General features: G+C 39.9%; 1 protein-coding gene across 6 annotated transcripts in view; it reads right to left on the bottom strand.

Moving 5' to 3' along the window:
• RASSF6 (Ras association domain family member 6) overlaps window positions 1–12,161 on the bottom strand; it is a 54,453-nt gene that overhangs the window by 30,699 nt on the left and 11,593 nt on the right. For all 6 annotated transcript variants that reach the window (XM_046656765.1, XM_046656764.1, XM_046656762.1 and 3 more), the window contains one exon: window positions 10,300–10,398. In XM_046656765.1, the coding sequence (XP_046512721.1) occupies window positions 10,300–10,398 (99 nt within the window). The remainder of the gene's footprint in view (window positions 1–10,299; window positions 10,399–12,161) is intronic.

The following is a 12,161-nucleotide window of genomic DNA, read 5'->3' as shown; positions in this document are numbered from 1 at the left end:
TTATTCACATTTCCATTGCAAAGGAAGGCATTGGGTTCCACAGTTTGAAACCTGAGAAGCGGGGAGAAGAGGGCTATCTTGATTGAAGTAAAAATGCAAGTCCTAAGTGATGATAGGGGAGTTCCAAATTTGTCTAACTCTCCCGACTTCCTTTGAAGGGGCTGCCCTTTTAGGATCAGGAAGCATTTCCGATATTTCTAGCGACTCTGCTAAAATATCATTAATTATTGCTCGTGGTGGGGATGATAGTGTCTGTGATTTGCTGGCCTTGTTCTTCCAAGCAGTTCTATCCTAAGACTCTAACTCCCTCTTCAGCGCTAACAAAGGGTAATAAAAAGGACCCGGGAATTTCATGAAACCCATTAGTAATCTAATCAACAAGTTAATATATCCAGACTTGTCTCACCTCTACCACATAACCACCCTCTGGCTGCTTTTGGTCATTTTGTGACTTTCGTATTTTCTGGGGCATTCATCTTTCCAAGATGACCCCTGTAAAAAGTGGCCCTGGAGGCTTTAGTTGATAGAAGCGATAGTTTCTCTCAAGTCCTCAAGTCCTAGAACTCAGGTAAGAGCAAAAGGATTAAAGGTTAAGGAATAATTTCACAGTATTAAAAAGAAATTTGAAGTGATGGCTAGTCAGCAGATACAAAACAAAGGAAAGCACCCAAGATGTTTTCTTGATTATGAGAACGCCACCATGTAAGAGAAGAGCTTTAGCTACTCAGATCAACATCACTAGATGTTGATAGGACATGGAAGAGAAGATAAAAAGGGAGAGGCAAAGAAGGATTGTATCATTTACTACAATGCTAGTGCCTCTGAAGAAAACAGGAATGTGCTCCAGATCTGGTACCTGATTTTTAAGAGAATCCCCTAAAAAGGGTAAATATCAGTTTGATAGTTTACAAACTAGCATGCTTTCCAACAACCTCATGAAGGGAGACACTTATCTACTTCCTTTTCCTCTATGGTTTGGTTTCTAAAGACTTTCATGAAAAAGGTTTTTTAAACGAAATTCACAACCTATTATTCCAGTTGGCAGCTGCAATGAGCTGCTTCCATATCAGACCATGGTTTCTGTTATCACATGCAGCTGACTTCCTAGGGGCAGCCGAAGCAGTTTGTGGACAGGAAAGAAAGAAGGAGGGAAGCCTATGCAATGTAAGTGCTTTCTCCGGCCTGAAACGCAGAGAAGTACGGTTTCTGGTGCACAGCCCTAAGACTATTTACAAACCAGTACTGATTTTTATATTTCTGTTCTAATCTGAAGTAGGGACTTGAAACTACCTCCACTTTGATGAAATAGTCTGTTTCCTATTGTAGCTGATTGTTTTGGACAGAACAGATAAAGAAACATTTAGTGCCCAGGAAAATATTGTTTGAAAGCTACAGAAAAATTGTGTGCTCTAGTATATTTGGATGACATAAAACACAACGGTACATGTTTATGTTAGAGAGGGGGTTCTGAAACCGGAGCTGGTAGAATTACCTGAAGGGCTTGTTGAAACACAGATTGTGAGTGGCACCCCCAAAATCTCTTCTTAAGTCTGGGGTGGGTCCTGTGAATCTGCATTTCTAACATGTTCCCAGGTGATTCTGATGCTGCTAGTCCAGCGACCACACTTTGAGATCCATTCTTTTAGGTCTTAAGGTGCTGAGATGAAGGTGATATTATTCTTTTATGGGAAGGGGAATCTTTCTACTGGCAGATTACAGGTTGAAATAAGTGGTCATTTCAATTAAAACTAAAATAGTTACATACAACCGGCCTACTAACACTTCTGCTCCTCCTCCCTCTATTACTGAAGTAAGGGGCTGGAGAACACTGTCCCGTCATATTCCTTGGCAGGAAGTTTATTCTAGTTTCCTATTGCTGCTGTAAAAAATTATTACAAACTCAGGGCTTCAAACGGCACAAATTATCTCACAGTTCTGTAGGTCAGAATGCAGGTCTCACTGGCTATAATCAAGGTGTCAGCAGGACTGTATTTCTTCTAAAAGCTCTAGGGGAGAATACATTTCTTTGCTTTCTCCAGTTTCCAGAGCCTGCCCACATTCCCAGGCTTCTGGCTCCCTTTGCCATCTTCAAAGCCAGCAACAGCGATAGAGTCATTCTCTATAGCATCACTCTGACACTGACTCTTTTCACATAGCTCTCCTCCCCTCCTACATTTAAGGACCCTTGTAATTACATTGGACCCATCTGGATAATCTCCCTATTTTAAAGGTCAGCTGATTCGCAACCTTAATTCCCTTTTGCCATGTAATGTAACATATTCATTGGTTCAAGGGATTAGGATGTAGACATCTTCGGGAGGCCATTATTCTGCCTATCACAGGATTTAAGAGTGACTGTTTCTATCCAAATATTGTCTGAATACCTGGGAGACATCTTGTTAGAAATCAGAATCTGTATTTTAACTAAGACCCCCAGGAAATTTGTATGTACATTAAAGTAGAGCACTGATGTAGATAACTATCTTGCCTCTAGATATAAAAGAGTATTTAAGGCTAACACATATCAAGTCAAAATGCTAAGGTCCTGATTTAGTTCTCTGAGGTTGGCTGCTCCCATACTCATTTATAATCAACAAAAATTTAATGAGGGATTACTATGTAACAGACAATGTAATAGATGCTGGGGGTACTGTAATGTATACAACCAGTGAGAGCCTGCAGTGATGGGACTGACTTTCTGGAGGAAAAGGACACAAGAAAACAAAAGGGCAAATAAAGAAATGTGCTAATTTTACATACAGATAGGTGCTGTGAGAACAATAAAACAGGATCATGTGAGCAGTGAACTGAAGAGGACATTTTAGAAAGGGTCATCAGGAGGCCTGAAATGTTAAACTGAAACCACCACAATGGGAAGGAGCCAGCCATATGAAGAGTCAAGGATATTGTCCCAACCAAGAGATGCAAATGCCACATCCTGGTAAGCTCGGCATGTTTGAAGGGGAGACGGAAGGGAAGAGTGGTTCAAGATGAGGTTCTAAAGGTCCTCCAGGCCAGATCACATTGGGCCTTACAGATTCCTATGGCAGAGAATCTGCAAGAGGAACCTTCGAAGGGTTCAAGCAGGATGCTGTGACTTGCATTGTAAAGGGACATCCTGACTGCTGGGAGAGAATGGACAGTAGGGACAGGGAATGGAAGCAGACAGCCCAGTTAGGAGGCTGCTGCAGGCGTCCAGGCAAGAGATAACGGCGGCCTGGACTAGATGGTGAGAAGTGGTTGGATTTGGGAGGTGGAGTTGATTGGACTTGCTGTTGGGCTGGGTATAAAGATGAGGGAATGAAGCAATTAGGTTGGTATCTAGCTTATATTGGGATCTTGCTTCTCATTTTCCCATGAGTTAAACTTTCATTTCAGGTTTTTTTTTTTTTAATACAAGCCTTATAGATTTTTTTTTAAGCCGGTTCGAAAGTAAACACAGGTGTGCCAAGCAACACCAGTCATTATTAGAGCAGATGCAGGCTGGCTGTAAAATAACACCCTTTGTGTATGAACAGCTGGGGCCTTTTGTGCTTGTTGAGGATGAATACCTTGACTTCACAGTCTGATGCCCCTTGTTCCCTGGGGATGGTGAAATGATCTATCTATTCTATTAATGAAGTCTTTCAGTTATTTGACATGTCTTCAGCCTTTTGAATCAATGGGATTGTTACTAGAGTGTCTGAAACACAACAGGTGGTCAGTGATCCTCAGGGCTGTCTGCAGGAACATGAGCCAATGACAGGAGCTTTCCCGACACACACAGGCTCACACCTTGCTCTTCTGTAATGCTGCCATGACTCTGACCACTGATCCTCCTTACAGTTGAAAAAATATATTAAGCAACCTCCTTGTTTCTCTTCTGGGTATCCTCCATCTATTCCCTACACTCTATACAGAGTATATAGAACATATCTAATCATATCATCTGCTTTGCTTAACATCCTTAAGTGTTTTCCCATTGCTCTTGGGATAAAAACTACAAATCCTTATCATAGCAGATAAAGTCCTGCTTGGTCTCTCTTCCTCTTTAGCATCCTTCCAAGGGATGCGTTTCCCTGTGTCCTGTCCTAATCCACACTGGGTCCCTTTCACTTGCTGGAACTCTGTGCTCCCTCTGACCATAAGGATTTCAGGCAGACTTCCTGTGTCAGGAATGCTCTCCCGCTCACTCCCTTAAACTCATTAGCTCCCTCCTCATTCAGAACTCTGGAGGGCCCCTGCTTAGGCTAGGTCCTTATTCTCTCATAAAACTGGGTTCCCTTCCTTCTGAACACTCACCTCAGTTTGTTACCAGGCTTGTAGACCTGTGATCCTCAAAGTGCCATTCCCAGACCAGGAGCTTCTGCACCACTTGGGAACTTGTGAGATGTGCAAATCCTCACACCAGCCCAGGCCTCCTGAATCAGCCACTCCGGGCATGGGGCCCAGCAAGCTTTGGCTTAACAAGCCTCCAGTTATCCTGATGAAGGCACGGGTCGGAGATCTGCAGCTTCAGGTTCCTCTTGTCTGTTTTAGCTCAAAATCCCATTCCCCAGGTTCTAGGACAGCTTTTGGCTTATGGTATGCTCTCAGTAATTATTTGTTTAGGGAATAAAATATAGAAAACTGAATCCTGACCTATTTTTAGAGGGGAAAAAAATCTTTCACGAGTAGAGCTAACACATCCAGAAATTCAAGTAAATTCCATTGGTTAACATGTTTCTAGAGTCTTTGAATTTTGATTTTATCAGAATTTTTATTGAAATATTTTCAGTGTATCTTGGACCAACAGATGACCTTATTGCTTTTAACAGACTGAAGTGATAAAATAGGTAAAAGTGGAGTAAATAAATTTTATTGGGAATAACAGTCATATTGATAAGCTTGATGACTGTTGACAATACATGCTTATTGAAAAATATCTGATATAAAGAAAGCTTAATAAATTAACTTTTCACATATCTGGGGGGATATTATTGACCTTTTGGTGACATAGTAGCAAATATGATATCCAATTTCTCATAATGAAAGTTTCTGTTATTTTTACTAGGTCATCAAATAGTGGGAATTTTAAAATAAATTAAAAAAAAATCCCCACATTGGAAAAAAATTTCTCATTTTTATAGGAGGTGGTTCTAAACATGTCTCAAACTTTTTGCCTCTGGCTTATTTTAAAATCCTGACTCCTTATCCAAACATGTCAGAGAGGGCTCTCTTGTCCTTTATTAAATACAAGAGTCCAACAGTCTTCAAGAGAGTGGCGGCTTCTCTCTGTAAACCCATCTGCAGGGCACGCAGAGGCACACAGTGTCTGCTCCAGTTCCTTTGATCAAGAGAAAACCCTGACCGTGGGACCTGGGCAAACGTTGTCCTCTGGCTCTTCCAGCCAGGTAAGAGCAGCCTGCGGGACACTGGCTCTTTGTGTTGAATTTGTGCTCAGAGGTGCAGGTGACTGGCGCCTTTGTTTTAGCAAAAGGTGCCAGTCAACAGGCTTGGAAAAAGAAACTGTTTGGAATAATGCACTTCTGCTAAAATTTATTACATCATACTAATTAAAGTTATCTACTAAGGACAGGAATGCACACGTGCTCCGTGGGCTGCTGTTGGAAGAGCTGCAGCCTGCAAGGGTTTGTATTAGATTCCTAAGGAGAAAAAAAGTCTAACAGGTTCTGAGAGTGAAATCAGATCTGCATTCTAAAACTGGATTTGAACTTTTTGCAAATACGAGGTTGGCATTAAAGCACCCTGATTTCAGCCTACGACCCGAAATGAAAGCACTTTGAAAACAACTATATGGAACCATTAAAACTCAGCTCACTAGAATATTTACCATACGAAGCAACAGAGCAGTGATGACCCCAGGCAATGAAACAGAAACTGGAATCTCAGTCCTTTGAGCATGAAGCTAACTTAGGCCAACACCTTTCACCCAGGGAAGTTTCTAAACTCAGAGAATTCTCATCAAGTAGTAAGACATAAATGTTATATTGCTTACTGCGCTATTAATATCAACGCCTCTTATTTTGTTGATCATATGTAGTTTCATGAGATTTGCTGACTTTAAGGCTATTATGTAGGAAACAATTAATACATTCCAGCTGAGCAACAGCAGTGCTGTTCAACCTAACTAGTCACAAACTGCTTCGTGATTTTGGCCAACTCCAAGTGTCATCTGATGTCCCTTAGTATTTTTCCAATTGACTCCTGTTTTAAGTAAGTTTTTATTTGTCCTGAGTGATAATGTTTGTGAAATTAAAGATTTAATTTGCTGGTTATATTTTCCTAATACTTTCTGTAAGTGTTCAAATACAAACAATCATTTATGTTTCATCTAAAATCCTCTTAGGTACCAAAGTCGCCTAGGTACCCCACCTTGGGAAACAGGATGCAAAAGATGCTTAGGTCTTACCCTCACAGGCTTTACATTTTACCTCAGGAAACCAAATATCTGTGTATGAAACAATAAAGACAGGCCAGGAGGCCTTAAGCTGTCGGTGGGAAGGAAAACTCATCAAACTTTTTTAGAAAGTTAATCTGTAGCAGTAACATTAAATTTATTTGTATGCTTTGATTCAGTAACTCCACTTCTGTGAACTGGCCCTCGTGTATTAAAAAAATGGGAGCCATCTTGAAGATCAAAATTAAGGGAATGATTATATTATCACATTTCTATATCATTGAATGCTACAAGGTCATTAAAATCATCTTTAAGAAAATTTTTTAATGCTGTGGGGAAATATCTGTAATATAATGTCAGGTGTGTAAAACAGGATACAGTATGATCTCAACTACGTAAAACAGAATCCGGAGAAGATGGGGAATATGACAAAATTAAACAGTGTATTTTTTTCTTAGTGAGATTATGGATAATTTTTATTCTTTCAATCTACATGTTTATTTTCTCAGCTTTTATACTTATATAACTACATACATTATAAATTTATAAATATAACAATTTATCAAAATAATCATACTTTCATAATTAGGAAATAAATATTTTAAAAGAGCAAACACCCAAGTAATTAACAGGCTAATTATAATCTTACTGCAGTTCAGGGAGGATTTCATGGGAAAAGAGAGGCGCTGAGACTGGGAAACTATAACATGGTACAAAGGAAACAAAAGTTGACCTGGTAACTACCAGGATATGGAATAAGTGTCTATTTCAGTGAAAATTCTTGATTTTCATACTGTGATTACACAGACCAACAAAAGAAAGGAATGCGGTGATCCAGGATGAGAAGTTACCATTGGCTGGTCATGGCTACAAATGAGATTGACATAAATCAATCCAGAACAGACCTAGGAGCTCCAGGAAGGTGGCAGAAAGCTGCTCTAGAGAAACTGAGGCTTCAAGAACCAGGAGGAACCTGGAGAATAAAGAGAAACACATGCGTACAAATAGCGGGGATTGGTAAGACTAAGAATTCTTAAGAGCAGACAAGAGTTAGGGAGGGCATGGGGGCTTCTCTATGGCATCTGTCTTGAGGTTTTGTCAGGAAAGAGAGGTCCTCGTTCATGGAGATGCCAGTGAGTGCAGACAGGGGACTGTGGATTGCTACTTGGGTTACCTGGTTCCTGTTTAGAGTGTAATCGGATCCTAAGGGTTTACGTCTAAAGGTTTGAGTGAGAAAGGCCATGTACTGGTCGGGGGTGGGGAGACAGGAATCATGATTTCACTAACTGAACTGAGTCACGCAGAGTGGAATAATAGGAAAATATGTACATGTGATCATACATTCTTCTCTTATGTTGTGTACTTTTTATTCTTGGAATTTCCCTCCCAGTGTGGTCAATTTGTTTTCCTAGTTGGTTAAACTTACACTGCACAGAAGGCAGATCGGCAAAAAGGAACACTCATGTAGACCCAGGCTACTGTCTTTGGAAACACCTCTCTTCCTTTCCGTAATTTCCTTTGGGAGGAGGCAAATGTGGTAGGGGGGCCTTCCAGCTGCTGTCCTGGGCTCTCATGCTGTCCTTCACCTCCTGTCATTCTCGTGAGCCTCTTAACCTTTTACTCACAACCTCTCCCATGTTCTCCATCATCTAGCTACCTTGAACCTCATTTGCCTGCGTCTGTGGCAGATCACTCACATCCTTCTCTCACCTTTTTCTTCACCTTTTTCCTCTTCCTAAACTGTCATCTTTCAGGTTCTCTGAACAATGCCCATCCTGTCACTGTGTCCAACTCTTACCCCTCTCTTTCTATCCTTTTTACCTTTTGCTTTATGTAGATGTTACCTTCTCTGACCTTCATTGTCTGTCATCTGTACTTAATATTTTTAAAAATGAATTTCTCCGTCTTTCCTTTCAATTTCCCGTCTCCTCAACTCCCCTCTTCTCCTTGTATCTCCATTAGTGCTTCAGGTACCTTGACATCCCAAAGTGGTGTCTTACACCCAGTATATTACCTGCTCTTCCTCTGTTCCTCCACCTTCATTCTGCCCACTTTTCACCCAAGGTACTTCTGCCTCGCCTTCTTGTTTCCTACTTTTCCCTCTTCAATTCACTCTTTTCTAACCTTGGACCTTGAATCTTCTCCATTTACACTTATTTCCTTGGTGATCTTAATCAACCTCATAGGTAACACATCTAGGACTGAACTCCCAATCTTCTACCCCAAACCTGCTCCTCCTGTAATCTTTATAATATCAGGAAGTGTTAACTCCATTCTTCTAGACCAAAATCCTTGGAATCATCCTTGATTATTCTCTTTCTCTCACACCCCAGTTCTAATCCTTCAGGAAATCCTATTGTCCCTTCCTTCAAAATATATCCAGAATCTGACCATTTTTTTTTCCTACCCACACTGCTGCCACCTTGGTCCAAGCCACCATCATTTCCACCCTGGACTATTAGCTTCTTGATTGTTTCTCTGCTTTCACTCTTGTCCCCTCTTCAGTCTGCCCTTAATGCAGCTGCCAGACTGATCTTGTCACTCACGTACTCAATATCCTTCAACGATTTCTTATCTTATAAGTTGAAGTCTCATAATGGCCTATGAGACCCTACACATTCTGGCCCCATTATGTCTCTGACCTTACCTCCTCCTATTGTCCTTCCTTCTTCACTTCCCCACACTGGCTTCCTCCATCCTTACAGGCATGCACCTGCCTCAGGGCTATGAACTTGCTGTCCCTTTTGCCTGGAATGCTCCCAGCCAGATACCTGCACATCTTGATAGCTCACCTCCTTCAGGTTTTTCCCCTAATGCTACCTCCTCACTGGGGCCTTCCCTGGCTATCTCATATGAAATCATAACCGCCCTGCTCTCCATCCCCAGCTTTCATTATTCCCTTTCAGCTTTATTTTTATTCTTCATACATTTCAGCTCCTGATAGTACATATTGTTACTCATGTATCTTACATATTGTCTGTATCTCCTTTTAGGAGGCAACCCCATGAGGGTGAGGATTTTGTTTGGTACATTGCTGAATGTTCAGGGTTCACAAGAGTACCTGTCCACAGGGAGCAATTAATAAATATTTGAGGAATGAATAAGTGAATCCTCTATCTTTTTCTTCATCTCGTCTTCCCACCTCTTATATTTCATGCTTCACCTCCAGCTGTGGCTTTAATTCCATTTTTGACCATGTTTGTTCCTTCTTCTTTCCTATTGCCCAATCCTGTATCATTTAGATCTGCTTCTCTCTATCATTTATTTGGCTTTGTTTCTCTTCCCTGTAAGATATGGGTCAAGTTCCAATGTTGCTTGCCTTTTTTCTTAACATTTCATCTTTCCCCTCCTCAGCTTCAGCGCTAGCTCAGCCAGGTTCAGTTCTCATCTTTACTTTTATAGTTTTCAATTTCTGCTCTATTATTCCCAAACCAACATGAGATGCTATTTGCTGTGTCTAAGAAAACACCTGTGGCTGTTGGCCATAGAGCAAAACCTAACATTAAAAAAGAAACAATAAAAATGAAGTGTGTCCTGAGGAGCGAGGGAGCGAGGGAGAGGAGAGGACAGGCAAGGCTGTTTTGGGACCCTGGGCTAATTCTTTGGATATATTATTTATGAGGAGGCTTAGAGCTTTACTTAACGCTGCTCCTGAGAATTACTGAAACTATTAAAATAGAAATTTAGCTTTTAGTGAAATTAGACCACAATTTATGAAATATGAGTGATTATTCCATGAAAGCCTATGGTTTATCTGTCTTTAGGAACATATTTATTCAACTTCTTATTTAATGTCTCAGCTGGTGATTCATATTACTAATCTTGTGAATCATATACGATGTTTAGAATAACATAGTGCTAGGATATAATCCACAAACGACTGGTGAGTAGAATTACATATAATACAGGTATGTAGTTACCTGGTAATGAATGTCCTCTCATTGACGAAGATCCAAGAAGAGCCCTGGTGAGGCATCATAGCCATCTTTTCCCCCTTTTTGAGATCATCTGAGGATATCCTAAAATATTAGAATAATATTAATGGTATGTTCCTGTGATTTATTCATAAATTGGTTTCTGACTTACACAGCAATTTGTTGTTGTGTCCCTAGTGTGCAAATGTATTTGGGGGAGTTTTAAAGTAGTGCTTCATGGGTGGGCACGAGGCTTGGGTTGGGGATGGAAGGAAAGAGAAGGACTTTTTTTTAACCATGTTCCAGCTACGGATCTTACACTCTGTGTGGGAGCCATTTTATGGACATTGTCTCATGTAATCCTCAGACCAGCAATGTCGGGGGGTTATTACCTCTATTTCAAACACTTAGTAAGCAGTGGGACAGAGCATTAGAAGCAAGGTCCAAATGTCTTCAAGGCCTGTACGTTTTTCTCTTCACCAACATTGGTTTTGCAGTTTGGAAATGGTTATACAGATTAAAATTTTTTGATTTTCTATAAATTGGTCCATTCTAAGATTCTTTTCAAAGAATTTTTCTATGTCTAAGGGAATTCATATTGAGGATAAATGAGATGTTCTCCAAAATCTTCAATTATAAGAAAAGAAGCTTAGGGTTCAGAGTTTTAACTACAACTCACTTCCAGTGAGTTTCTAAATGGCACCCTCTAAACCTCCTTTTCATGATTGTTCACAAGATAATTTGTTTTGAAGACAAGAAATAATGTGTTCTCTCTGTCCCCCTCTCCCCCCAGGTTTGAAAGTTTTAAGATGTTTAGATGTTTTCCTCTGTTCTTATTACTTAACATGTGCTTTTGATAAAAATCTGTTTTATTTGTCTTGATATGTTTCCTTTTTTAAATTGAAAATTATATTCTTCATGTAATTTAGGGAAAATAAGTGGTAAAGGAAAAGAAACATATAATTTAATTTTGACAATTTCCAAAGAAAGATGATAAAGGTGGCATAAGAAGAAATACTAGATGAGCCAGAAATATGTAACTTGACATATGGTCTTCCTCTTGGTAATCATTTTGAGAGACTGACAACTGTGGGATAGAGAGAAAGAGCAAGAGAAAGGCAGACCGGGGTGGAGCAATATTTCCAAGAAAGCACAATATAAGCCACCATGTTGGCCCATGATAATTGCTAATGATTTGCAAATGTGCAGTGAAATCTTGGATCAAAGCTGTGTTGATAATCACTTTATAGCTGATGGCTGTGTCAGCTGCGTTCTGGTAATGAATGTATCCAGTATGTCTTAAGTTGGCATAACTCCTACAAGGAATCCTATTCCTGAAGTTGTAGTTTTTGATTTGGAATACCCTCTAAGGAATTTTTCATTTTTCAATTTATCCACAGTTCTGATACTATCAGGTTTCAGTGGTTTAACAGTTATTCTCCTGTTCATCTCTCTATAAGTGCAGAGATGCGTGTGGGGTGGTTGAGGGTGCCATTTTCTGGTGCAGAGCTTACTTTTTATTGAGAAATACAAAAAGGAAAAAAGAGAAGCTGCATGAGGAGTTCTGCCTGGCTGAATAATGTTTCTGAAGGCTTGCTAGTTTTTCATTTTATAGTAAAGTTTCCAGAAATTTATGAAAAAATAATTTAGATGTCTTGGTGTTATTATATTTTAAGTAATATCCAAATACTTGTGAAAAAAAATTCAGTCAGTTTTAAACTTCTGCTTACTTAGCAGCTCAGTGTTATTTTCTTTAAGAAGATATGAAATTCCAAAAGCCTTCTAGATCCCAAAAGAGGCATTTTACAATTACTGAAGTTTTTTTGGTAACATGGGAATACAAGATAGGTAAAGAAAAGAAATCTTGG

Source organism: Equus quagga, chromosome 3, assembly GCF_021613505.1.
Source record: "Equus quagga isolate Etosha38 chromosome 3, UCLA_HA_Equagga_1.0, whole genome shotgun sequence".
Classification (NCBI taxonomy): Eukaryota; Metazoa; Chordata; class Mammalia; order Perissodactyla; family Equidae; genus Equus; species Equus quagga.
This window is presented reverse-complemented; position numbering and strand designations above follow the sequence as displayed.